This window comes from Pseudophryne corroboree, chromosome 3 (assembly GCF_028390025.1).
Source record: "Pseudophryne corroboree isolate aPseCor3 chromosome 3, aPseCor3.hap2, whole genome shotgun sequence".
Classification (NCBI taxonomy): Eukaryota; Metazoa; Chordata; class Amphibia; order Anura; family Myobatrachidae; genus Pseudophryne; species Pseudophryne corroboree.
Genome location: NC_086446.1, coordinates 393,742,929 through 393,770,151, shown reverse-complemented (window position 1 = coordinate 393,770,151; position 27,223 = coordinate 393,742,929). Strand labels below are relative to the sequence as shown.

Sequence of the window (27,223 nt, the reverse complement as noted above, 5' to 3'; positions counted from 1 at the left end):
CGTTTGACGGCATGGCGGTTGAACACCGAATCCTAGCTGGAAAAGGCATTCCGGAAGAAGTCATCCCTACTCTGATAAGGGCTAGGAAGGAGGTGACGGCGAAGCATTATCACCGTATCTGGAGAAAGTATGTATCTTGGTGTGAGGCCAAGAATGCTCCTGCGGAAGATTTCCATCTGGGCCGTTTTCTCCACTTTCTGCAGACAGGAGTGGATATGGGCCTGAAATTAGGCTCCATTAAGGTACAGATTTCGGCCTTGTCAATTTTCTTTCAGAAAGAATTGGCTTCTCTCCCGGAAGTCCAGACTTTTGTAAAGGGAGTGCTGCACATACAGCCTCCTTTTGTGCCTCCAGTGGCACCATGGGACCTTAACGTGGTGTTACAGTTCTTAAAATCTCACTGGTTTGAACCTCTTCAAACGGTGGAATTAAAATTTCTCACTTGGAAGGTGGTCATGTTGTTGGCCTTGGCATCTGCAAGGCGGGTGTCCGAATTGGCGGCCTTGTCTCACAAGAGCCCCTATCTGATTTTCCATGTGGATAGAGCAGAATTGAGGACTCGTCCTCAATTTTTGCCTAAGGTGGTTTCATCGTTTCATATGAACCAACCTATTGTGGTGCCTGTGGCTACGGGGGACTTGGAGGATTCCGAGTCCCTTGACGTAGTCAGGGCATTGAAAATTTATGTAGCCCGGACGGCTCGGGTTCGGAAAACAGAGGCTCTGTTTGTCCTGTATGCAGCCAACAAGGTTGGCGCTCCTGCTTCTAAGACTATTGCTCGCTGGATCTGTAACACGATTCAGCAGGCTCATTCTACGGCTGGATTGCCGTTACCAAATTCGGTTAAGGCCCATTCCACTAGGAAGGTGGGCTCTTCTTGGGCGGCTGCCCGAGGCGTCTCGGCATTACAGCTTTGCCGAGCGGCGACTTGGTCGGGTTCAAACACTTTTGCCAAATTCTACAAGTTTGATACCCTGGCTGATGAGGACCTCATGTTTGCTCAATCGGTGCTGCAGAGTCATCCGCACTCTCCCACCCGTTCTGGAGCTTTGGTATATACCCCATGGTCCTTACGGAGTCCCCAGCATCCTCTAGGACGTAAGAGAAAATAAGATTTTAAACCTACCGGTAAATCTTTTTCTCCTAGTCCGTAGAGGATGCTGGGCGCCCGTCCCAGTGCGGACTATCTTCTGCAAGACTTTTATATAGTTTTTGCTTACATAAGGGTTATGTTACAGTTTTGATCAGTCTCGGGCTGATGCTGTTTTGTTTCATACTGTTAACTGGTTCGTATCTTCCATGTTATACGGTGTGGATGGTGTGGGCTGGTATGAATCTTGCCCTTAGATTAACAAAAATCCTTTCCTCGTACTGTCCGTCTCCTCTGGGCACAGTTTCTCTAACTGAGGTCTGGAGGAGGGGCATAGAGGGAGGAGCCAGTGCACACCCATTCTAAAGTTCTTTATAGTGCCCATGTCTCCTGCGGAGCCTGTCTATACCCCATGGTCCTTACGGAGTACCCCAGCATCCTCTACGGACTAGGAGAAAAAGATTTACCGGTAAGTTTAAAATCTTATTTTTTTTCTGCATTTCCATATGCACTAAGCCCTGAATCCCGGGGCTTCGATGCGGAGAGTAGCTGGCTTATGGGCTTGTTTCCGCACTGTGCTGTGCTCCCAGCATCCCCCACGACAGCCGCGTTACTCTGCACATTTTTTGTGATAGGCATTGTAATTACAAGATATTTTGTGTGCGGCCGTTGAATATTCATTGAAAAGTAAGTGCCCCCCGCCAGCTGAAATAATTGCTCACCTCTGCACTATACTTTGGTTCTGCCCTGTTGCATCTATGCCTGTTTATACCCATGTATTTATACACAACTGTACAGAGAAATAAATTCTACAATCGAGTAAATTACTCCCATTAATGTATATTTTTGTTTGGTTATGTTCAACTGGGCTAATTCATAGAACAGAGCGTTTGATAGCATCTAGTCTGCCCTTTTTATCCTTTAGGCAATCTCAACCCTTTTTGAACCTTAGTTCTTTGTATGGATATTCAGGGGTGGATTGCACCGTTGCTGCATCTTTCTACGCAGCAGCAGTAGGTAAATATGCAAAAGCAGCAGGCGTCTTGCGTTAAAAGATGCCCACTGCAGGCTTTTGCGTTCTGCTGCCACGCCTGAGGACTAGCATTGGATCAGCTGAGTAATCCTCAGTTTATTCAGGATGTCAGGTGAAATCACGCTGCTGAAGCCAGAGAGGCTACATCCGAGGATTCAGCCACTGGCTTCAGCACACCCACAAAATGGGGCCGACGTGCCCATATTTTCTGGAACGCTGACCTCAAACGTCAGCAGCATGTCAATCATGCTGCGGAGTTTGGAGCACTACAAGCGACATCTAAGCCCCAGATCGGCACATGCGCAGATCGGCACCAGCTTGTGGTGAATGGAACAAATGTCAGACACGATTCTGAACACCTATAGGCACTACTCTTATACTGTACCATGCGATGCAGTCTGATTTCACACCAGGGAGGCAGCACATTCATTCACTTTGAGCTGGTGAGACACAGAATTAATTTTGTTAGATATGGATCAAGCATGTATTATGTGTAGTGATTCCTGAAAGGATGCACTGACCAAAGATAAACATATAGTTCATGTTTGTATTACACAAAATTCTTAGTACTGGATTATCATATTCCCACTTTCTTTGTAGATTTGTGCTTCCGGAATGGAGAGAAAAGTAGTCTTCAAGGGAAAAATAAGCGACAACAGAAATGGACTGAGTGTCAAACATCGAATAAGATATCCTGTCAATAGCGGAACAGCACTTATCACCTTTGACGAACCATCTGGTATGGCTCAATGAATGGGCAGATTTGATGGGGGGGAGAGTGGTATATTTTTGGAAGATTAGCTGACACAGAGAACAGACACTTTTGAACGGGATGCGGTCAATTTACCTATCAAAATCCCGACAGTCAAAATACCAACAACCATTGACCGATGGTCAAAATACTGACAAGGTCAAAATCCCGACATTGTCAAAATACAGACAAGGTCAAAATGCCAACTTTAAAATGTCGACGTGTCAAAAAGTCGACATGAGTTTTTCATGATTTTTTCATTGAAACCGATTTGATCATACTTTACCATCCCAGTGGACCTGGAGGGGGAATATAATATAATAACCTATGTCGACATACACACCCAAAAAAAATTAAAACTTGTGTTGCCTTTTTGACCTGGCGACATTTTAAATGTCGATATTTTGACCTTGTCGGTATTTTAAATGTTGGGATTTTGACAATATCGGGATTTTGATCTTGTCGGTATTTTGACCATCAGTCAATTGTTGTTGGGATTTTGACCGTCGGGATTTTGATTGTAGGTATACCATACTAAACCCTTTTGAACTATTATTTTAAATATACATACAAGGTATCAATAGAGCAACAATTGTTACACTGTAAATTTAGATGAGAAAAGAGAGCCATTAAAGTAGAACAGTTTTGTTTTGGCTTTGGTCATAGTTACAGCATATTTGCTACTAACAAAACATAATCACCTTGTGCTTGTCAGTTGCTGCAGAAGTTATTGCCCAGAAGCATCACAAGATAAAGATTGAAGGGTGCTGGATACATGCGAAGGCCGAGCCTGTCGTGCTTTTAGTTTTGGATTCTCTTAGTGTAAGTAATGGCCATCTTTCTCTTCACGTTCCTCACTCAGATGGAACGCACCAGTAATAACCTTATTGCTACCCACCCATCTATAACTGTCACACGGGTGCTGGCCCTGACTGGATTTTTTAATGCTTTCATTACAAAATAACATTTCATATTTATTCTCAACAACTTAATGCTCCCATACTAATCAGAAGAGATTCTAGAGCAATATTTTCCACCGCCACCAACATTTCAACTTGAACTGAAAGCATTAACTTAATAAAATTTCTCTGACGTCCTAGTGGATGCTGGGTACTCCGTAAGGACCATGGGGTATAGACGGGCTCCGCAGGAGACTGGGCACTCTTAAAAGAAAGATTAGGTACTATATGTGGTGTGCACTGGCTCCTCCCTCTATGCCCCTCCTCCAGACCTCAGTTAGTATCTGTGCCCGGCCAGAGCTGGATGCACCCTAGGGGCTCTCCTGAGCTTCCTAGAAAAGAAAGTATTTGTTAGGTTTTTTATTTTCAGTGAGATCTGCTGGCAACAGACTCACTGCTACGTGGGACTGAGGGTAGAGAAGCGAACCTACCTGCTTGCAGCTAGCTTAGGCTTCTAAGGCTACTGGACACCATTAGCTCCAGAGGGATCGAACACAGGCCCAGTCCTCGGTCGTCCGGTCCCGGAGCCGCGCCGCCGTCCCCCTTGCAGAGCCAGAAGAACGAAGAGAAGTTGAAAATCGGCGGCTGAAGACTCCGGTCTTCATTAAGGTAGCGCACAGCACTACAGCTGTGCGCCATTGCTCCCTTAGCACACCACACACTCCGGTCACTGATGGGTGCAGGGCGCTGGGGGGGGGGGGGGGGGGGGGGGGCGCCCTGGGCAGCAATTAGATTACCTTACTTGGCGAAAAGCACATAATACAGTCTGATAAACTGTATATGTGCATTAACCCCCGCCATTAAAGTACATAAAAGGACAGAAGCCCGCCGCTGAGGGGGCCGGGCCTTCTTCCTCAGCACACCGGCGCCATTTTCTCTTCACAGCTCAGCTGGAAGGAAGCTCCCCAGGCTCTCCCCTGCAGTATCCTGGTACACAAAGGGTAAAAAAGAGAGGGGGGGCACATAAATTTAGGCGCAAAACTGTGTATATAAGCTGCTATAGGGGAAAAATCACTCAGTATAGTGTACATCCCTGTATTATATAGCGCTGTGGTGTGTGCTGGCATACTCTCTCTCTGTCTCTCCAAAGGGCCTGGTGGGGGAACTGTCTTCAAATAGAGCATCCCCTGTGTGTGTGGTGTGTCGGTACGCGTGTGTCGACATGTCTGAGGTAAAAGGCTCCTCTAAGGAGGTGATAGAGCGGATATGTGTGTGGGAGGGTGTCCCCGTCGACAACGCCGACACCTGTTTGGATATGTGTAAGTGCTGAGGTAAAATTATTGCACAAAAGGTTAGGGAACAGAAAGGAAATCTACCCTGGTCTGTCCCTATGTCACAGAGTCCTTCAGAGTCTCTCTATGTTCACTATCCAAAATAACAAAGTTTCTCTATCGTCCTAGTGGATGCTGGGGTTCCTGAAAGGACCATGGGGAATAGCGGCTCCGCAGGAGACAGGGCACAAAAAGTAAAGCTTTAGGATCAGGTGGTGTGCACTGGCTCCTCCCCCTATGACCCTCCTCCAAGCCTCAGTTAGATTTTTGTGCCCGGCCGAGAAGGGTGCAATCTAGGTGGCTCTCCTAAAGAGCTGCTTAGAAAAGTTTAGCTTAGGTTTTTTATTTTACAGTGAGTCCTGCTGGCAACAGGATCACTGCAACGAGGGACTTAGGGGAGAAGAAGTGAACTCACCTGCGTGCAGGATGGATTGGCTTCTTTGGCTACTGGACATTAGCTCCAGAGGGACGATCACAGGTACAGCCTGGATGGTCACCGGAGCCTCGCCGCCGGCCCCCTTGCAGATGCTGAAACAAGAAGAAGGTCCAGAATCGGCGGCATGAAGACTCCTCAGTCTTCTTAAGGTAGCGCACAGCACTGCAGCTGTGCGCCATTTCCTCTCAGCACACTTCACACGGCAGTCACTGAGGGTGCAGGGCGCTGGGAGGGGGGCGCCCTGGGAGGCAATGAAAACCTATTTTTGGCTAAAAATACCTCACATATAGCCTCCGGGGGCTATATGGAGATATTTAACCCCTGCCAGAATCCGTTAAGAGCGGGAGACGAGGCCGCCGAAAAAGGGGCGGGGCCTATCTCCTCAGCACACAGCGCCATTTTCCCTCACAGAAAGGCTGGAGGGAAGGCTCCCAGGCTCTCCCCTGCACTGCACTACAGAAACAGGGTTAAAACAGAGAGGGGGGGCACTAATTTGGCGTTAAAAATATATAAAAAAGATGCTATAAGGGAAAACACTTATATAAGGTTGTCCCTATATAATTATAGCGTTTTTGGTGTGTGCTGGCAAACTCTCCCTCTGTCTCTCCAAAGGGCTAGTAGGTCCTGTCCTCTATCAGAGCATTCCCTGTGTGTGTGCTGTGTGTCGGTACGTGTGTGTCGACATGTATGAGGACGATGTTGGTGAGGAGGCGGAGCAATTGCCTGTAATGGTGATGTCACTCTCTAGGGAGTCGACACCGGAATGGATGGCTTATTTAGGGAATTACGTGATAATGTCAACACGCGGCAAGGTCGGTTGACGACATGAGACGGCCGACAAACAATTAGTACCGGTCCAGACGTCTCAAAAACACCGTCAGGGGTTTTAAAACGCCCGTTTACTTTAGTCGGTCGACACAGACACAGACAGGGACACTGAATCCAGTGTCGACGGTGAATAAACAAACGTATTCCTTATTAGGGCCACACGTTAAGGGCAATGAAGGAGGTGTTACATATTTCTGATACTACAAGTACCACAAAAGAGGGTATTATGTGGGATGTGAAAAAACTACCGTAGTTTTTCCTGAATCAGATAAATTAAATGAAGTGTGTGATGATGCGTGGGTTCCCCCCGATAGAAAATATGGGCGGTATACCCTTTCCCGCCAGAAGTTAGGGCGCGTTGGGAAACACCCCTTAGGGTGGATAAGGCGCTCACACACTTATCAGAACAAGTGGCGGTACCGTCTATAGATAGGGCCGTCCTCAAGGAGCCAGCTGACAGGAGGCTGGAAAATATCATAAAAAGTATATACACACATACTGGTGTTATACTGCGACCAGCGATCGCCTCAGCCTGGATGTGCAGAGCTGGGGTGGCTTGGTCGGATTCCCTGACTAAAAATATTGATACCCTTGACAGGGACAGTATTTTATTGACTATAGAGCATTTAAAGGATGCATTTCTATATATGCGAGATGCACAGAGGGATATTTGCACTCTGGCATCAAGAGTAAGTGCGATGTCCATATCTGCCAGAAGATGTTTATGGACACGACAGTGGTCAGGTGATGCAGATTCCAAACGGCACAAAGGTGTATTGCCGTATAAAGGAAGAGGAGTTATTTGGGGTCGGTCCATCGGACCTGGTGGCCACGGCAACTGCTGGAAAATCCACCGTTTTTACCCTAAGTCACATCTCTGCAGAAAAAGACACCGTCTTTTCAGCTTCAGTCCTTTCGTCCCTATAAGAGTCATATCTGCCCAGGGATAGAGGAAAGGGAAGAAGACTGCAGCAGGCAGCCCATTCCCAGGAACAGAAGCGTTCCACCGCTTCTGACAAGCTCTCAGCATGACGCTGAGACCGTACAGGACCCCTGGATCCTACAAGTAGTATCCCAGGGGTACAGATTGGAATGTCGAGACGTTTCCCCTGCGCAGGCTCCTGAAGTCTGCTTTACCAAGGTCTCCCTCCGACAAGGAGGCAGTATGGGAAACAATTCACGAGCTGTATTTCCAGCAGGTGATAATTAAATTACCCCTCCTACAACAAGAAAAGGGGTATTATTCCACACTATATTGTGGTACTGAAGCCAGAAGGCTAGGTGAGACCTATTCTAAATCTAAAAAAATTTGAACACTTACAAAGGTTCAAATCAAGATGGAGTCACTCAGAGCAGTGATAACGAACCGGGAAGAAGGGGACTATATGGTGTCCCGAGACATCAGGGATGCTTACCTCCATGTCCCAAATTTGCCCTTATCACTAAGGGTACCTCAGGTTCGTGGTACAGAAATGTCACTATCAGTTTCAGACGCTGCCGTTTGGATTGTCCACGGCACCCCGGGTCTTTACCAAGGTAATGGCCGAAATGATGGTTCTTCTTCGAAGAAAAGGCGTCTTAATTATCCCTTACTTGGACGATCTCCTGATAAGGGCAAAGTCCAGGGAACAGTTGGAGGTCGGAGTAGCACTATCTCGGATACTGTTACAACAGCAGGGGTGGATTTTAAATATTCCAAAATCGCAGCTGATCCCGACAACAAGTCTCCTGTGCTTAGGGATGATTCTGGACACAGTCCAGAAAAAGGTGTTTCTCCCGGAAGAGAAAGCCAGGGAGTTATCCGAGCTAGTCAGGAACCTCCTAAAATCAGTGCATCATTGCACAAGGGCCATGGTAAAAAAAAAAAAAAAAATGGTGACTTCCTTCGAAGCAATTCCAGTCGGCAGATTTCATGCAAGAACTTTTCAGTGGGATCTGCTGGACAAATGGTCCGGATCGCATCTTCAGATGCATCAGCGGATAACCCTATATCCAAGGACAAGGGTGTCTCTCCTGTGGTGGTTACAGAGTGCTCATCTTCTAGAGGGCCGCAGATTCGGCATTCAGTTTTGGATGTTGGTGACCACGGAGGCCAGCCCGAGAGGCTGGGGAGCAGTCACACAAGGAAAAAATTTCCAGGGAGTGTGATCAAGTCTGGAGACTTTTCTCCACATAAATATAGCTAAGGGTAAATTTATAATGCTCTAAGCTTAGCAAGACCTCTGCTTCAAGGTCAGCCGGTATTGATCCAGTGGGATAAAACATCACGGCAGTCGCCCACGTAAATAGACAGGGCGGCACAAGAAGCAGGAGGGCAGTGGCAAAAACTGCAAGGACTTTTCGCTGGGCGGAAAATCATGTGATAGCACTGTCAGCAGTGTTTCATTCCGGGAATGGAAACTGGGAAGCAGACTTCCTCAGTAGGCACGACCTCCACCCGGCAGAGTGGGAACTTCATGGGGAAGTTTTCCACATGATTGTAAACCGTTGGGAATTACCAAAGGTGGACATGATGGCGTCCCGTCTGAACAAAAAACGGGACAGGTATTGTGCCAGGTTAAGAGACCCTCAGGCAATAGCTGTGGACGTTCTGGTAACACCGTGGGTGTACCAGTCGGTGTATGTGTTCCATCCTCTGCTTTTCATACCTAAGGTACTGAGAATTATAAGACGTAGATGAGTAAGAACTATACTCATGGCTCCGGATTGGCCAAGAAGGACTTGGTACCCGGAACTTCAAGAGATGCTCACAGAGGACTTATGGCCTCTGCCGCTAAGAAGGGACTTGTTTCAGCAAGTACCATGTCTGTTCCAAGACTTACCGCAGCTGCGTTTGACGGCATGGCGGTGGAACGCCGGATCCTAAGGGAAAAGGCATTCAGGAAGAGGTCATTCCTACCCTGGTCAAAGCCAGAAAGGAGGTGACCGCACAACATTATCACCACATGTGGCGAAAATATGTTGCGTGGTGTGAGGCCAGGAAGGCCCCACGAAGAAATTTCAACTCGGTCGATTCCTGCATTTCCTGCAAACAGGAGTGTCTATGGGCCTCAAATTGGGGTCCATTAAGGTTCAAATTTCGGCCCTGTCGATTTTTCTTCCAGAAAGAATTGGCTTCAGTTCCTGAAGTCCAGAAGTTTGTCAAGGGAGTATTGCATATACAACCCCCTTTTGTGCCTCCAGTGGCACTGTGGGATCTCAACGTAGTTCTGGGATTCCTCAAAACACATTGGTTTAAAACCAGTCAAATCTGTGGATTTGAAGCATCTCACATGAAAAGTGAACATGCTCTTGGACCTGGCCTGGACCAGGCGAGTGTCAAATTGGTGGTTTTTTTTCTCAAAAAAGCCCATATCTGTTTGTCCATTCGGACAGGGCAGAGCTGCGGACTCGTCCCCAGTTCTCTCCCTAAGGTGGTGTCAGTGTTTCACCTGAACCAGCTTATTGTGGTGTCTTGCGCCTACTAGGGACTTGGAGGACTCCAAGTTGCTAGATGTGGTCAGGGCCCTGAAAATATAGGTTCCAGGACGGCTGGAGTCAGGAAAACTGACTTGCTGTTATCCTGTATGCACCCAACAAACTGGGTGCTCTTGCTTCTAAGCAGACTTTTGCTAGTTGGATGTGTAATACAATTCAGCTTGCACATTCTGTGGCAGGCCTGCCACAGCCAAAATATGTAAATGCCCATTCCACAAGGAAGGTGGGCTCATCTTGGGCGGCTGCCCGAGGGGTCTCGGCTTTACAACTTTGCCGAGCGGCTATTTAGTCAGGGGCAAACACGTTTGTAAAATCCTACAAATTTGATACCCTGGCTAAGGAGGACCTGGAGTTCTCTCATTCGGTGCTGCAGAGTCATCCGCACTCTCCCGCCCGTTTGGGAGCTTTGGTATAATCCCCATGGTCCTTTCAGGAACCCCAGCATCCACTAGGACGATAGAGAAAATAAGAATTTACTTACCGATAATTCTATTTCTCGGAGTCCGTAGTGGATGCTGGGCGCCCATCCCAAGTGCGGATTATCTGCATTACTTGTACATAGTTACAAAAATCGGGTTATTATTTGTTGTGAGCCATCTTTTCAGAGGCTCCGCTGTTATCATACTGTTAACTGGGTTCAGATCACAGGTTGTACAGTGTGATTGGTGTGGCTGGTATGAGTCTTACCCGGGATTCATAAATCCTTCCTTATTGTGTACGCTCGTCCGGGCACAGTATCCTAACTGAGGCTTGGAGGAGGGTCATAGGGGGAGGAGCCAGTGCACACCACCTGATCCTAAAGCTTTACTTTTTGTGCCCTGTCTCCTGCGGAGCCGCTATTCCCCATGGTCCTTTCAGGAACCCCAGCATCCACTACGGACTCCGAGAAATAGAATTATCGGTAAGTAAATTCTTATTATCGACACGGAGTTTAACTCCACTGTCGACTACGATAATGCAAAGTTACAGCCAAGAGGGCTAAAAGATATTCAATATATGATTATTGGAATAAAAGATGATTTGCATATCACTGATGACTCATCTGTCCCTGACACGAGAGTACACATGTTAAGGGGAAGAATGCTGAGGTAAATTTCCCTCTCATGAGGAAAAAGAGCGGGAATCTCCAGACAAGAGACGGCAGCTTCCCACAAGAGAATTCTCAGGCTGTATCCTTTCCCCACTAGGGCCAGGATGTGTTGAGAATCTTCCCCTTGGGTGTCCTGTTTGCACTAGCTATTCTCAGGCATCCTGCAGATAGTGTGCACATTCTAGTATACTACCCAGACCGGCGATTGTGTCGGCATGGGTTTATAGCGCTGTGGCAGCGTGGACAGGTACCTTATCAGCAGAGATTGAGACCCTAGTATGCATATAAATATTTTAAGATGCTGTCTTAAGTGATAGATATATAATTATAAAGCATGCACAAAGGGACATGAGTATACTGGGTCCTAGAGACAAAAGCTATGTCGATTTCTGCTTGACGTGTCCTGTAGAATATACATTGGACAGATGATGCCGACTTAAGAGGCATATGGAAGGCTGAGGATTGTGTGGAGAAAGGTTCTCGGGCCTGGTCTCCACAGCTATAGCTGGTAATTCTGATATTTTGCCTTATATTCCTGCACAGCCTAGGAAAGCACGACATTATTAAATGCAGCTTTTCGAATAAAGAAACAAGAAAGTCTGAGGTGCGTCCTTTCTTGTCAGAGCTGGGGGCAGAGGAAAGAAGCTGTACAACACAGCTAGTCCCCAGGAACAGAAGTCCTCCCCGGCCTCTACAAAAATCCACCGCATGTCGCTGGGGCTCCACAGGCGGAGCTAGGCCCGGTGGGGACACGCCTTCGTAAGTTCAGCCACAAGTGGGTTCACTCCCTGTTAGATCCCTGGGCAATAGAAACTGTATCGCAGGGATACAGGCTGGACTGTGAGAAGATGCCCCCTCACCGAGGACCCGGCGGGCTTCCCCCCAAGAGAGGGAGCCAGTGTTAACTGCAATTCGTAAAATTGTATCTTCAACAGGTGGTGGTCAAGGGTCCCCTCCTTTAACAAGAGGGTGTTATTATTCGACCATGTTATAATCCCGAAACCAGACGGTTCGGTTAGACCCATATTGTATTAAAATCCCTGAACATATACCTGAAAAGGTTCAGGTTCAAGATGGAATCGCTAAGAGCGGTCATTGCAAGCCTGAAATGAATCGGGACATAAGGGATGCATACCTTCGTGTCCCCATTTATCCACCTCATCAGGCGTACCTCAGAATTGCGGTACGGGATTGTCATTACCAATTTCACCAAGGTAATGGCGGATATGATGGTGCTCCTGCGGAAGCAAGGTGTCACTATTATCACATACTTGGATGATCTCCTCATAAAAGCGAGATCAAGAGAGCAGTTGCTGGACAGCGTATCACCTTCTCTGGAAGTGAAACGGCAACACGATTGGATTCTATATATTCCGAAGTCGCAGTTGGTTCCTACAGCTCATCTGCCTCGCCTAGGCATGATCCTAGACACAGACCAGAAGAGGGTTTATCTCCCGATAGAGAGAGCTCAGGAGCTCATGACACTGGTCAGGAATCCATTGAAAACCAAAACAGGTGTCAGTGCATCACTGCACTCGAGTCCTGGGAAGGATGATGGCATCATACGAGGCCATCCCCTTCGGCTGGTTCCATGCAAGGACAATGGAACTTACTGGACAAGTGGTCCGGATCACATCTTCAGATGCATCGGTTAATCACCCTATCACCTTCTCGAGGGCCGCAGATTCGGCATTCAGGACTGGGTCCTGGTGACCACGGATGCAAGCCTCCGAGGGTGGGGGGCAGTTACACAGGGAAGAAAATTCCAAGGTTTGTGGTCAAGCCAACAGACTTGCCTTCACATCAATATCCTGGAACTAAAGGCCATATACAACGCCCTAAGTCAAGCGGAGTTCCTGCTTCGCGACCAACCGGTTCTGATCCAGTCAGACCGCAGGGGCTCATGTAAACCGCCAGGGCGGCACAAGGAGCTGGGTGGCGAGGGTAGAAGCCACCAGAATTCTTCGCTGGGCGGAGAATCAAGTAAGCGCACTGTCAGCAGTGTTCATTCCGGGAGTGGACACGACCTCCACCCGGGAAGGTGGGGACTTCATCAGGAAGTCTTCACGCAGTTTTGCAAATTGATGGAAACTGCCTCAGGTGGACTACATGGCGTCCCACCTCAATAAAAAGATAAAAAAGGTTTTACGCTGGGTCAAGGGACTCTCAGGCAATAGCTGTGGTCGCACTAGTAACACCGTGGGTGTTCCAGTCGGTCTATATATTCCCTCCTCTTCCTCTCAGACCCAAGGGCTGAGAATTGTAATAAACGGAGGAGTGTGAACAATATTCTTTGCTCCGGATTGGCCAATAAGGACTCGGTACCCGGAACTGCAAGAAATGCTCTCAGAGGACCCATGGCCTCTGCCTCTCAGTCAGGACATGTTGCAACAGGGACCCTGTCTGATCCAAGACTTACCGCGGCTGCATTGGATGGCATGGCGGTTGAACGCCGGATCCTAGCGGAAAAGGGCATTCCGGATGCAGTTATTCCTACGCTGATAAAGGCTAGGAAAGATGTGACAGCAAGATTTTTTCACTGTATATGGCGAAAATAGGTTGCTTGGTGTGTGGCCGGGAAGGCCCTACAGAGGAATTCCAGGGGGGTCGATTCCTGCACTTCCTACAGTCAGGAGTGACTATGGGCCTAAAATTAGGATCCATAAAGGCCAAGATTTCGGCCCTATCCCTTTTTCTCTCAAAAAGAACTGGCTTCACTGCCTGAAGTTCGGACGCTGTTACAGGGGTGCTGCATATTCAGCCCCTTTTGTGCCTCCAGTGGCACCTTGGGATCTTAACGTGTGTTGGATTCCTAAAAATCCCACTGGTTTGAGCCACTTAAGACCGTGGAGCTAAAATATCTCACGTGGAAAGTGGTCATGCTTTTGGCCTTAGCTTGGACTAGGCGTGTGTCAGAATTGGCGGCTTTGTCATGTAAAAGCCCATATCTGATCTTCCATATGGAAAGGGCAGAATGGAGGACTCGTCCCCAATTTCTCCCTAAGGTGGTATCATCGTTTCATTTGAACCAACCTATTGTGGTGCCTGCGGCTACTATGGACTTGGAGGATTCCAAGTTGCTGGACGTAGTCCGGGCCCTGAAACTTTATGTTTCCAGGATGGCTAGAGTCAGAAAAACTGACTCGCTATTTATCCTGCATGCACCCAACAAGCTGGGTGCTCCTGCTTCAAAGCAGACTATTGCTCGCTGGATCTGTAGCACGATTCAGCTTGCACATTCTGCGGCTGGACTGCCGCATCCTGAATTAGTAAAAGCCCATTCCACATTCCACATTCCGCTCTTCTTGGGCGGCTGCCCGAGGGGTCTCGGCTTTACAACTTTGCCGAGCTGCTACTTGGTCGGGTTCAAACACTTTTGCAAAATTCTACAAGTTTGATACCCTGGCTGAGGAGGACCTTGAGTTTGCTCATTCGGTGCTGCAGAGTCATCCGCACTCTCCCGCCCGTTTGGGAGCTTTGGTATAATCCCCATGGTCCTTACGGAGTACCCAGCATCCACTAGGACGTCAGAGAAAATAAGAATTTACTCACCGGTAATTCTATTTCTCGTAGTCCGTAGTGGATGCTGGGAGCCCGTCCCAAGTGCGGACTCTCTGCAATACATGTATATAGTTATTGCTTAACTAAAGGGTTATTGTATGAGCCATCTGATGAGAGAGGCTCAGTTATTGTTCATACTGTTAACTGGGTATAGTTATCACGAGTTGTACAGTGTGATTGGTGTGGCTGGTATGAGTCTTACCCTGGATTCCAAATCCTTTCCTAGTAATGTCAGCTCTTCCGGGCACAGTTTCCCTAACTGAGGTCTGGAGGAGGGGCATAGAGTGAGGAGCCAGTGCACAGCAGATATAGTACCTAATCTTTCTTTTAAGAGTGCCCAGTCTCCTGCGGAGCCCGTCTATACCCCATGGTCCTTACGGAGTACCCAGCATCCACTACGGACTACGAGAAATAGAATTACCGGTGAGTAAATTCTTATTGTTACTGCTTATAATGTCTGCCTTGGCCCACAATTGCTCTCCTCACCCCTGAATCAGGGCCACCCACAACACAATTGCCTGAGCCTGATTCAGATCACGACGCAAGTGGACAGCATGTCGCAAAGTACCAATGTTTGGTACTTTGTGCATGCGCTTGACCAGTAATGTGCATGTGCAGTACTGGTCCTGCATTGTTGGATGTAGCCATTTGGTGTCGGGGAGAGGGTGGCGACGGCCGCCGAGTCCCAAAATGGAGACGAGTGACCTCCGTTTTGGGGGAGTTCCAAGGAAGCAGCAGAGATGCTCACTCCAACCGAATCTGAATCAGGCCCCCCTGGCAAACAACAGAATATGTGTGGAGAGCTTTGGTGTTCCATTGGAGAAAACTGGGGGGATTGCGTAATCCCTGTAAGTAGCATTCAGTGTTATTGTATAACAAACTGAACTCCACCAAAATTTAATTTTCTGTGTAAGATTGAAGTCTACTTAAATTAAATTTCTTAAGGACAAATAGTGTTACATCCCTTGTGTAACATACTTTATGCCAGTAAACACTGAAACTGTTTTGGCAGCTCCTGATGACCCAACTCCTCAATAAGACATTTCTTAAAACGCTATGGGCCTGATTCAGAGCTGCACGCGGTGCCGATGTTCACATAGGAGGTCATTCCGAGTTGTTCGCTCACAAGGCGATTTTAGCAGAGTTGCTCATGCTAAGCCGCCGCCTACTGGGAGTGAATCTTAGCATCTTAAAATTGCGAACGATGTATTCGCAATATTGCGATTACACACCTCGTAGCAGTTTCTGAGTAGCTTCAGACTTACTCGGCATCTGCGATCAGTTCAGTGCTTGTCGTTCCTGGTTTGACGTCACAAACACTCCCAGCGTTCGCCCAGACACTCCTCCGTTTCTCCGGCCACTCCTGCGTTTTTTCCGGAAACGGTAGCGTTTTTTCCCACACGCCCATAAAACGGCCTGTTTCCGCCCAGTAACACCCATTTCCTGTCAATCACATTACGATCGCCAGAACGATGAAAAAGCCGTGAGTAAAATTCCTAAGTGCATAGCAAATTTACTTGGCGCAGTCGCAGTGCGAACATTGCGCATGCGCATTAAGCGGAAAATCGCTGCGATGCGAAGATTTTTACCGAGCGAACAACTCGGAATGAGGGCCATAGTTCAGTGATTATTCAAAAATGTGCATGAGCCAAAATTTGTGAAAACTCCAATGGCACATGTGTTGTACAGAGTATACGTACAAAGGTGCTGTTGCTAACAGACGGTATCCGAAAGATGGTGTAAAAGTGATGGGTGGCTAGCAGTGCACTGGGTCGTGACTTGGAAATGGCTAGTAGTGCACTGGGCGGTGACTGGGAAGTGGCTAGTAGTGCACTGGGCAAAAGCTTGTAGTGCACTAGGCAGTGGCTGGGAGGTGGCTATTAGTGCACTGGGCAGTTACTGGGAGGTGGCAAGTAGTGCACTGGGCAGTTACTGGGAGGTGGCTAGTAGTGCACTGGGCGATGACTGGGAGGTGACTAGTAGTGCACTGGGAGGTGGCTAGTAGTGCACTGGGCAGTGACTGGGAGGTGGCTAGTAGTGCACTGGGCAGTTACTGGGAGGTGGCTAGTAGTGCACTGGGCAGTGACTGGGAGGCGGCTAGTAATGCGCTGGGCAGTGACTGGGAGGTGGCTAGAAGTGCACAGAAAAGAGGGTCGTTCAGTGGTTGTATTATGGGAGTGCCACAGGCATGTCAGTGAAAGAGCCTGTGTTCTCAGATGCTCGACTGCTCACATAGGAGGCCATACCCTCATGGCAGGTGCAATATTAGATTGTACGACCAATGGTGTATAAAGACACACTAATCAGTATTACAGTGTGCGTGGGAGCTAAAAGTGGGTGTCTAAGCTTTTGCACATTTGGGCGCATGGATGTACACATGGGAATGAGTTTGTATTCCATTTGCATAAACTGGCCAATGCCGGGTGTGCCTTTACATGCGTTTCAGAATCAGGCCCTGTATGCCAGTGTTTCCTTTATTTTGGTAAGTTGACAGGAATCTCGTAACATTTACAAATATTTATATGTTCAGATATTATAACTGAATAATGGAGACATATATTTTAGTAGTATTAAGGGTAGCATCAGTTGATTTTGAAACCATTCTGGTAGAGGTCACTAAAGCAATTAATTGCCACTTTTGAGGGCAGAAATGTAGGTCATGTGTTTTCTGTTATTTACAGATGGATATGAATGTGAGTACCCGGAAGATCCTAGTGTCCAATCTTCCAACCTCCATGCAAGAGGAAAATCTCTTGGACAAGCTGGAGCTGTTTTTTTCCAAAGCCAAGAATGGTGGCGGAGAGGTGGATGGTAGAGGGTTTATTCCCGAATTCAAAAGTGCAATCCTTAGTTTCCTAAATGAAGGAGGTATAATATATTTAAAGGATATTCATAACTCAAATCATACACTAACTTTGTGTCCTGATGTCTCTGTGTTAGGAGGAGGTGAGAGCAGAATTGTTAGTAGACATTGTGGTGCCCTGTGCAAGAAAGAGCATATTTTGAATAGAAATAGCGCACGCCACCCCCAAATGGGCATGTTCTTGTGGGATGGGGCATAGCCACACAATAGTGCCAACAATTTATTTTATGCCACACAGAAGTGCAACCTTATTCACATTACACCACGCAGTAGCTCCCCTTTGTCTTATGTCCTGGAGGATGCTGGGGTCCACATTAGTACCATGGGGTATAGACAGGTCCACTAAGAGCCATTGGCACTTTAAGAGTTTGAGAGTGTGGGCTGGCTCCTCCCTCCATGCCCCTCCTACCAGACCCAGTTTAGAAAATGTGCCCAGAGGAGCCAGTCACAGCTAGGGGAGCTCTACAGAGCTTCTTTAGTAAAAGTTTATTTTAGAGTTTATTATTTTACAGGGAGACTGCTGGCAACAGCCTCCCTGCTTCAAGGGACTAAGGGGGAGGGAGTAGTGTCCACCCTGCGGGGTCTGAGCTACTATCTCCGCTGACAGGACACTGAGCTCCTGAGGGGATCGAATGTTCTCCGCCACAGGGGATCGCTCACCCCGGCAGCATGCCGCCACCCCCTTACAGAGCCAGAAGATCAGAAGAGGCGAGATATGGCGGCACAAGGGTAAGAGCGCAGCTCTGACTTTGAGGGGCGTCCTGAGCCAGCGTCTTAATACCCTACACTGGTCACAGACGCTAACCGGAGACTGAATCCCCAGGCTCGCGTCAAAATCCTCCGTACTCAGACACTCAACAGGTGACGGAATCCCCCGCCTTGCGACGGAGTCCTCAGGCCAGTATAAAGAATTTGCGGGAAGACGCGCCATCTTCAAGGGGCGGAGCTTCTCCTCAGAGCGGACCCAACAGCGTTCAGTGCCATTTTCCTGCCTGCAGTTCCTGTACACAGATGCTGACAGAGCTGTCCCTCCAAGAAACTCCAGCTATCCTGTGCGGTACCAGGGGGTTGTAAAAGGGGGGGGGGGAGGCAGTGAATTGGATCTGTGCAACTCTTGCAGTACACAGTGGGCGCTGATAAGGGGTGTCCTTTATATATAACAGCGCAGTGTGTGGGTTGGCTCTGAACTCTGTGTCTCTCTTGCCATTTTCAGGGGGGAACTCTGTCTAACCTACCCTGTGTGTGTGTGGAGTGTTTGCGGTCTCCATTTAGCTATGTCCAGGGAATCTGTGTCATATGCAGCTGAGGACATGTCCTCTCAGGATGATCTCATTCCATGTAATCAGGATTGCACTGTTGTAGCACAGATACCGGCAAGGGAGCCTGAGTGGTTATCCTCTATCAAAACTATGATTTCTCAGATTTCTGCTTGGGTTGCTCAGAATGAATCTGCAACTCAGGTTTTACAGAATTCTATGGCAGTTTGGTCTGGTTCTGTTACCTCAGGACCCCCCTCTGTAGGTTCCCACAAACATGCTCTTGCCCAGATCATGCAAAATGACACGGATACCAACTCTGCCACGGCAGACGGTGATGGGGACGTGCTCAGGGGGGCTGTATCTCTTGCTAAAGGGGTGCAGTTGATGATAGATGCTATTAGAGATGTGTTGAATATTACTGACACAACACCTGAACAGGTTGAGGAGGCTTACTTGACTGACTATTAGAAAGCCTCGCTAACCTTCCCTGCATTTAAAGAATTAAATGCTATATTTGAAAAAGCATGGGAAAACCCAGAGAAAAAATTCCAGATCCCTAGGAAGGTTCTGGTTGCTATACCCCTTCCCTGAGGAGGATAGAAAGAAATGGGAAAACCCACCCATAGTGGATGAGTCTGTATCCAGACTCTCAAAAAAGGTGGTTCTACATGTTCCAGGATCTACTACCTTAAAGGAGCCGGCTGATCGCAAAATTGATACTACGCTCAAATCCATATACACGGCTTCAGGGGCGATACTCCGTCCTACTATTGCATGTGCATGGATTTCCAAAGCTATAGTAAAGTGGTCAGGCACGTTACTTGAGGATTTGGATACGTTAGATAAGAGTGACGTTGAATTGTTTCTCCGTAACATTCAGGATTCTGCAGGTTTTATGGTGGAATCCATGAAAGACCTTGGTTCAATGGCTGCAGGAATTTCTTTCATGTCTGTCTCAGCTCGTCGAGGATTGTGGCTGCGCCAGTGGTCTGCTGACGCGGAATCCAGGAGAGGAGTGGAGAACCTACCCTACACAGGTCTGGCTCTCTTTGGGGAAGCGCTGGATGCGTGGATCTCCACGGCTACAGCAGGTAAGTCACCTTTCCTTTCCTCAGCAGCTCCGGCTACGAAGAAACCCTTTTTATCACCTGCATCACAGTCCTTTCAGGTTACTAAACCACGAAGGGCCAAACCGTCCAACACCTTCTTTAGAGTTGGCCGACCAAAATCCAAGAAACCTGCTGCTGTGGGTTCCCAGGAACAGAAACCTGCTTCCGGTACGCCACAGTCCTCAGCATGAAGGTGGTCCACGCGGCCTGGAGGTTGGGCCGGTGGGGGCGAGACTCAGACATTTCAGTCACGTCTGGATGTCGTCCGGCCTGGATCCCTGGGTACAAGATATTGTGTCCCAGGGGTACCGTTTGGAATTTCAAAATCTCCTCACCGGTTCTTCAAATCGGGCTTGCCGGCTTTGCCGGCAGACAGGGCTACCCTACAGGGGGCCATCCAGTAGTTGGTGGAGGCACAGGTTATTGTAACAGTTCCTCCCCAGATGCAAAACACAGGTTACTATTCAAACCTTTTCGTGGTACCGGTCAGGCCCATATTGAACTTAAAATCTCTAAACCCCTTCCCGAGGGAGTTCAAGTTCAAAATGGAGTCTCTAAGGGCAGTGATATCTGGGAAGAGTGGGCAGGGAAGAGTGGGAATTCCTGGTATCACTGGGTATCAAGGATGCGTACCTCCACATTCCGATTTGGCTGCCGCATCAAGCTTATCTCCGATTCGCACTGTTGGACTGTCATTTTCAGTTCCAGATTCTGCCATTCGACCTCTCCACAGCACCAAGGCTATTCAACCAAGGTGATGGCGGAAATGATGGTTCTCCTCCGCAGACAGGGGGTGAACATAAGTCCGTATCCGGATGATCTGCTGATAAAGGCATCGTCCAAGGAGAAGCTGTTACGGTCCATAGCTCTCACGACCCAGCTTCTCAAGGAACACGGATGGATCCTGAATCTCCCAAAATCACATTTGGAACCAACCAGGAGGTTGTCCTTTCTGGGAATGATCCTCAACACAGAAGTGCAGAGGGTGTTTCTTCCAGAGGAAAAAGCATTGGTGATACAAACAATGGTCCGGGATGTCCTGAAGCCAGCCCAGGTGTCGGTTCATCAGTGCATTCGCCTTCTGGGGAAGATGGTGGCCTCTTACGAGCCTCTGCAGTACGGGAGGTTTCATGCTCGGCCCTTCCAACTTGATCTCCTGGACAAGTGGTCGGGATCCCATCTACACATGCACCAGGGAATACGTCTGTTGCCAAAGGCCAGGATTTCACTCCTCTGGTGGCTGCAATTACCTCACCTTCTGGAGGGCCGCAGGTTCGCGATTCAGGACTGGATCCGTCTAACCAAGGATGCAAGTCTCTGGGGCTGGGGCGCAGTCACTCAAGGGAAAACCTTCCAAGGAAGGTGGTCAAGTCTGGAAGCCGGCCTGCCGATAAACATTCTGGAACTAAGAGCCGTCTACAACGGTCTTCTCCAAGCAGCCCATCTTCTAAGAAGTTGGGCCATTCAAGTGCAGTCGGACAATGTAACGACAGTGGCTTACATAAACCGACAGGGCGGAACGAAGAGCAGAGCTGCAATGTCAGAGGTAACAAGAATCATCCTCTGGGCAGAAAAGCACGCATTGGCGCTGTCAGCGATCTTCATTCTGGGAGTAGACAACTGGGAAGCGGACTTCCTCAGCAGACACGATCTCCATCCAGGGGGGTGGGGTCTCCATCCGGAGGTGTTCAAGAAAGTAACAGATCTTTGGGGCGTACCCCAGATCGACATGATGGCCTCTCGTCTCAACAAGAAGCTTCTGCAGTATTGTTCCAGGTCGAGGGACCCGCAAGCAGTGGCGGTGGACGCCTTAGTGATTCTGTGGGTGTTCCAGTCGGTGTACGTGTTTCCTCCACTCCCACTCATTCCAAGAGTTCTCAAACTCATAAGGAGAACAAGAGTTCAGGCAATCCTCATCGCTCCGGACTGGCCGAGAAGGGCTTGGTACGCGGATCTTCTGGATCTACTGCTAGAAGAGCCGAGGCCTCTGCCTCTTCGGGAGGACCTGCTGCAGCAGGGGCCGTTTGCCTATCAAGACTTACCGTGGCTACGTTTGACGGCATGGAGGTTGAACGCCAGATACTAGCTCAGAAGGGCATTCCAAACAAGGTTATTCCTACCCTAATACAAGCTAGGAAAGGAGTAACGTCAAAACATTACCATCATATTTGGAAAAAATATGTCTCTTGGTGTGAATCCAAGAAGTTTCCTGTGGTGGAGTTTCAACTGGGACGTTTTCTCCTCTTCCTGCAAGCAGGTGTGGATATGGGCCAGAGCTTAGGATCCATAAAGGTCCAAATTTCGGCCCTATCCATTTTCTTCCAGAAACAGTTGGCTCTCCTCCCTGAGGTTCAGACTTTTTTTAAGGGAGTTCTGCACATCCAACCTCCCTTTGTACCGCCTACGGCGCCTTGGGATCTTAACGTGGTGTTGCAGTTACTCCAGTCAGACTGGTTTGAGCCTCTACAGGAGGTTGAGGTCAAGTTTCTCACATGGAAGGCTGTCACTTTGTTGGCCTTAGCTTCTGCTAGATGTGTGTCGGAGTTGGGGGCTTTGTCATGTAAAAGCCCATACTTGATCTTCCATGAAGATAGAGCGGAGCTCCGGACACGACAGCAGTTTCCTCCGAAGGTTGTGTCGGCATTTCATATCAACCAACCTATTGTGGTGCCAGTTGCGACTGACTCCTCGATTTCATCAAAGTGTTGTAAGGGTTCTAAAAATCTATGTGAGGAGGACTGCTCGTCACAGAAAATCGGACTCTCTGTTTGTCCTGTATGATCCCAAGAAAATTGGGTGTCCTGCTTCTAAGCAGACGATCTCTCGCTGGATCAGGTTCACTATCCAGCATGCGTATTCTACGGCAGGCTTGCCGTGTCCTACATCTGTTAAGGCCCACTCTACTCGTAAGGTGGGTTCTTCCTGGGCGGCTGCCCAGGGTGTCTCGGCTTTACAACTCTGCCGAGCAGCTACTTGGTCGGGGTCGAACACGTTCGCAAAGTTCTACAAGTTCGATACTTTGGCCTCTGAGGACCTTAAGTTTGGGTAATTGGTTCTGCAGGAGCCTCCGTGCTCTCCCTCCCGCTCTGGGAGCTTTGGTACATCCCCATGGTACTAATGTGGACCCCAGCATCCTCTAGAACGTAAGAGAAAATAGGATTTTAATTACCTACCTGTAAATCCTTTTCTTGTAGTCCGTAGAAGATGCTGGGCGCCCGCCCAGCGCTTTGTTATCCTGCAGTGGTTATTTAGTTCAGTACTGCTTAGTTATGTGTTAAGTACTGTTTTGTTACTTGGTAAGTAATCTTGTTCAGACATTGCTGATGTTTCAAGCTAGTTAGCTTGGTTTGCCTTGTGTGTGAGCTGGTGTGAATCTCGCCACTATCTGTGTACAATCCTTCTCTCGAAGATGTCCGTCTCCACGGGCACAGTTTCTAGACTGGGTCTGGAAGGAGGGGCATAGAGGGAGGAGCCAGCCCACACTCTCAAACTCTTAAAGTGCCAATGTCTCCTAGTGTACCCATCTATACCCCATGGTACTAATGTGGACCCCAGCATCCTCTACGGACTACGAGAAAAGGATTTACCGGTAGGTAATTAAAATCCTATTTTTAACAGATTATAGTAGTGCCCCTTATAACACATTCTGCTACACAGTAGTAGTGCCCCTTTTAATACAGTGTTCTTGTGGGAAGGGGCATAGCCACACAGTAGTGCCAACAATTTATTTTATGCCACACAGTAGTGCAACCTTATTCACATTACACCACATAGTAGCCCCCGTTTTAACACATTATGCCACACAGTAGTAGTGCCTCTTATAACACATTCTGCTACAGTAGTAGTGCCCATTATATACATAATGCCACACAGTAGGAGAGCCACACAGTAGTAAACCCCCTTATACATATAATGCCACACAGTAGTATTGCTCTTTATACACAAAATGCCACACAGTAGTATTGCCCATTATACACATAATGCCACACAGTAGCAATGCCTCTTATTCACATAATGCCACAAAGTAGTAGTACTTCTTATACACATTATGCCACAAAGCAGTGCTCCTTGCACATGATGCCACACAGTAGTACCTACTTAATAGAAGAATTGAAGGAAAGCTTCAGGTAGGTGGAAGTGACCACAAGGGCAGAATGGGTCAACTCCTCAGGCCAGTGTTAGAGTTTTCATGCTGGGGATGTCAGGGCAGGAAACAACTGTAGCAGGACAGCCTCAGAGAGGAGCTGGGGTGGGTGACATGAAGAAGGGGGAGAGCCCCCTTCTCCTATACCCTTCCCGGCTGTAGCAGCAGCCTGTCAGCCGGAATGTGTCGCAGGTGCAATTGCTACTCTTGCCTCACTCACTGCTGCCTACTCCTCTATGCTGCTGCATTGTGTCCTGTGACCTGTAAGTAATGTAGGCGCACCACTACATACATCACAGAGAGTATCTGGCAACATACATCACAGAGAGTATCTGGCAAATAGAGGTCACACCTTAATTACAGTCATGGATGTAAGTTACATGCCCTAATAACTGTATATTAGAAGTAGATGAGAGACATATGTCCTGACAAATGTATCAGTATTTGTATTAGGCGAGGGGGTCACTTTATTATAGGAACATTGGACCTGATTCTGAATTGGGAATGAAGTAAGAAAAATAAAACCTTGGTAAAACCATGTGGCACTGCAGGTGGGCCAAATGTAAAATCTGATGAGAGAGCCTTGCGACAATATGCAAATGCCGCAGGAGGTATCTTGTGTAAATAGATGCCTCGTGCCGGCTTCTCTGATTCACTGCTGCCTCCAAAGTCACAGCACAGGATCATCTGTGTGACCATCGTACATCTGAGAAACCCTGAGGTCACTCAAAATGTCGTGTAAAATCATGCTGCTATGTCCAAGGACAAAGCCACTGACTTTGGCATGCCCAGTAAAAAAAGGGGCAGACGCCCCCATTTCCTGGAATGCTTCCATGCCCCCAAACACCAGCAGCACTGCAAGTGACATCGAAGCCCCAGATCTGTACATGGGCAATGCAGAATCTGTGCAATCGCAGATATCAGAACATTGGAGATGTGTGTTAATATTGAGTTAACGTACTTCTCTGAATCAGGCCAGTGATCCTTATAATTCATTATTTGCTGCATCAGCAGTGTAAATAAAGATTTCCTGTATGTTAAACGTAAATGTATTAACAATACGCTGTATTAGGGAGATTATTACTAACTGATGAATGTGTATGTATTATAGCATTTGTGTCATATGCTGGGTGACAGATTCATGCTTCTCATATAACTGTATTGCGCTCCACAGTTGCACCACGCTTGGTGGAAAAAAAGCACTTTGCTGTGCCTTTTGGGAACTTTACTCACAATGTCCAAGTATCACCTTCATTAAATGGCAACCTAACAAACCACCAGGTAAGCCTTACAGTAAGTCTGTATGACAACAGGTTAGAGGTATAGCAACAACATAATACAAACAAATATGCAGTGCCTCTTGTGTGCTTATTTAATTCTTCTGCTATTTATTTACATTATTTTTGGCTTGTAACAGCAAGTGTAGCCATTTTGGTGCAATGTCATTCTTAATTATCTAGTATATAAAGCAGGAAATAGCTCATTCATGGGGGGAGATGTATCAAACCTTCGGGAGAGATAAAGTAGAGAAGTTACCCATAGCAACCAATCAGATTCTGGTTTTATAGACTGTGCTAGATAAATCACAGATAGAAGCTATTTGATTGCTATGGTCTCCTTTTCTATTTGAAGATTGTATACATCTCCCCTGTGATGAGGATTGGAAGAGAGAAACTGCCTATTTCTCCAGTTCAATCATATTTACTTTGCTATTACAATTTCAGATGAAGCATCTGGTGTGTAACCGGACAGTGTTGCTCACCAGTATTCCTGATATCATGGATTCAGATGATCTGCAGGATCTATTGGCGCTCCACTTTCAGAAATCCGGTGAAGTTCAGGCATTGCTATACTGCGCAGAAGGACAGAACCACGTAGCTCTGTTTGAAGACGATGAGATACCAAGCACGGAGTGATTCACTAAACAAAATAAAATACCCTCACTGGGTTTAGTTGGTGGTTTGTTTCCTTTATAAAATTATCTCTGCATATGACCATATTATAAATTGGTTCTTTGACTACTGGGATTCAGGGTAGGGCTGTCCCACAGGGGGGTACAGGTGGAAATCCCTGGTGGAGCCAGTGCCTGTGGGCCCCATCCCCTCCTTTAATGTCAGGTTCCAGACCGTGCACTCGCATTATATAGTGTTACTCTATTAGAGGGTCAGTTACGTGGCAGAGCAGAAACATGGATGCACATGGCTGCTTGGCTTGCTTCTATAGAAACTACACCAAGATCCACCCTCTTGCCAATCAAATTTAGTGGTTGCGTTAACATATTTATATGGGCCCAGGCACTATAGTAACCATGTTGTCTGCAGGTTATGGAAACAAGGAAGACAAAGGATCAGGCATACAGACAAGTACTTAAAATCTGTCTTTTAATAGTTCATATTAAAATTATATATATATATATAAAATCAGAAATTCAAACAACGAAATATGGGTTACAACAATTGCATATGTGTATAAGAAAAGAATTTTGTGAATTAAAATAATTCAACTGTGTACCTTTTCGTGTGTGTCTCTTTATTGTTATCACAATCCTATATAATATTGCCTATCCAAATGCAATTCTAGGGGAAATGTAATCCCAGAGAGGTTTAGTGGAATATTCTAGTTGATGACTATAAGGCAGTCTGATAATGTTCTATTGCGAGTACTTTCTTGGTATTCCAAATATTTTCAGCTATAAATGCTGTTATAGACACTGGAGATAATACTCGCTATAATGTGTCTCTAGAGTATGTGGCTGTAGACACTGGAGATAATACTCACTATAGTATGTTTCAAAAGAGCCTTAGTTAGTATACATTCTCATCTATTAAGCTAGCACATATTGGTATCAGAGGCGTCGGAACAAGGGGGGGGAGGGTGCAGCTCGCATTCTCCAAACAGGAGAGGCACCGGCTGATGTACAGGAGGAGCGATGTGCGGTCAGTTGAAAGACGGCACATCACAACCTCCATGCAGTGCAAGTGCCAAGCAACGCTTCCCCACTCCCAGCAGAGCAGTGCCTTGATTCGCCGCTAATTGGGGGCGTGGCCGAATGCAGAGGAGTGCCAGCCTCCATGGGAGACATGTGTGGCTGTGCTGTGAAATCAGGTAGTGTTTCTCCCGCTCGCTCCATCCCTCTCTCTCCTCTTGCTCCTCTCTCTCCCTGACACCCTTTATCTCTCCTTGACAGGGAGGCGATTCAAATCTGATCGTAGATGTGCTCAATTTAGAACATCTACGATCAGTTACTCAGACATGCGGAGGGACACCCAGCACAGGGTCCGCCCCGCATGTCAGGCCCTGCCCCCCCCGCAGTGTGTCGCAGTGTCTGCGTGTGATGTCACGCAGCCGCCGC

General features: G+C 47.6%; 1 protein-coding gene across 3 annotated transcripts in view; it reads left to right on the top strand.

Moving 5' to 3' along the window:
- Positions 1–26,381, top strand: part of IFI35 (interferon induced protein 35) — a 187,748-nt gene extending 161,367 nt beyond the window's left edge. For all 3 annotated transcript variants that reach the window (XM_063960083.1, XM_063960084.1, XM_063960085.1), the window contains 5 exons: positions 2,724–2,862; positions 3,590–3,696; positions 17,178–17,364; positions 25,046–25,152; positions 25,596–26,381. In XM_063960083.1, coding sequence (XP_063816153.1) covers positions 2,724–2,862; positions 3,590–3,696; positions 17,178–17,364; positions 25,046–25,152; positions 25,596–25,787 — 732 coding nt within the window. In that variant the 3' untranslated portion in view covers positions 25,788–26,381. The remainder of the gene's footprint in view (positions 1–2,723; positions 2,863–3,589; positions 3,697–17,177; positions 17,365–25,045; positions 25,153–25,595) is intronic.
- Positions 26,382–27,223: the final 842 nt, after the last annotated feature.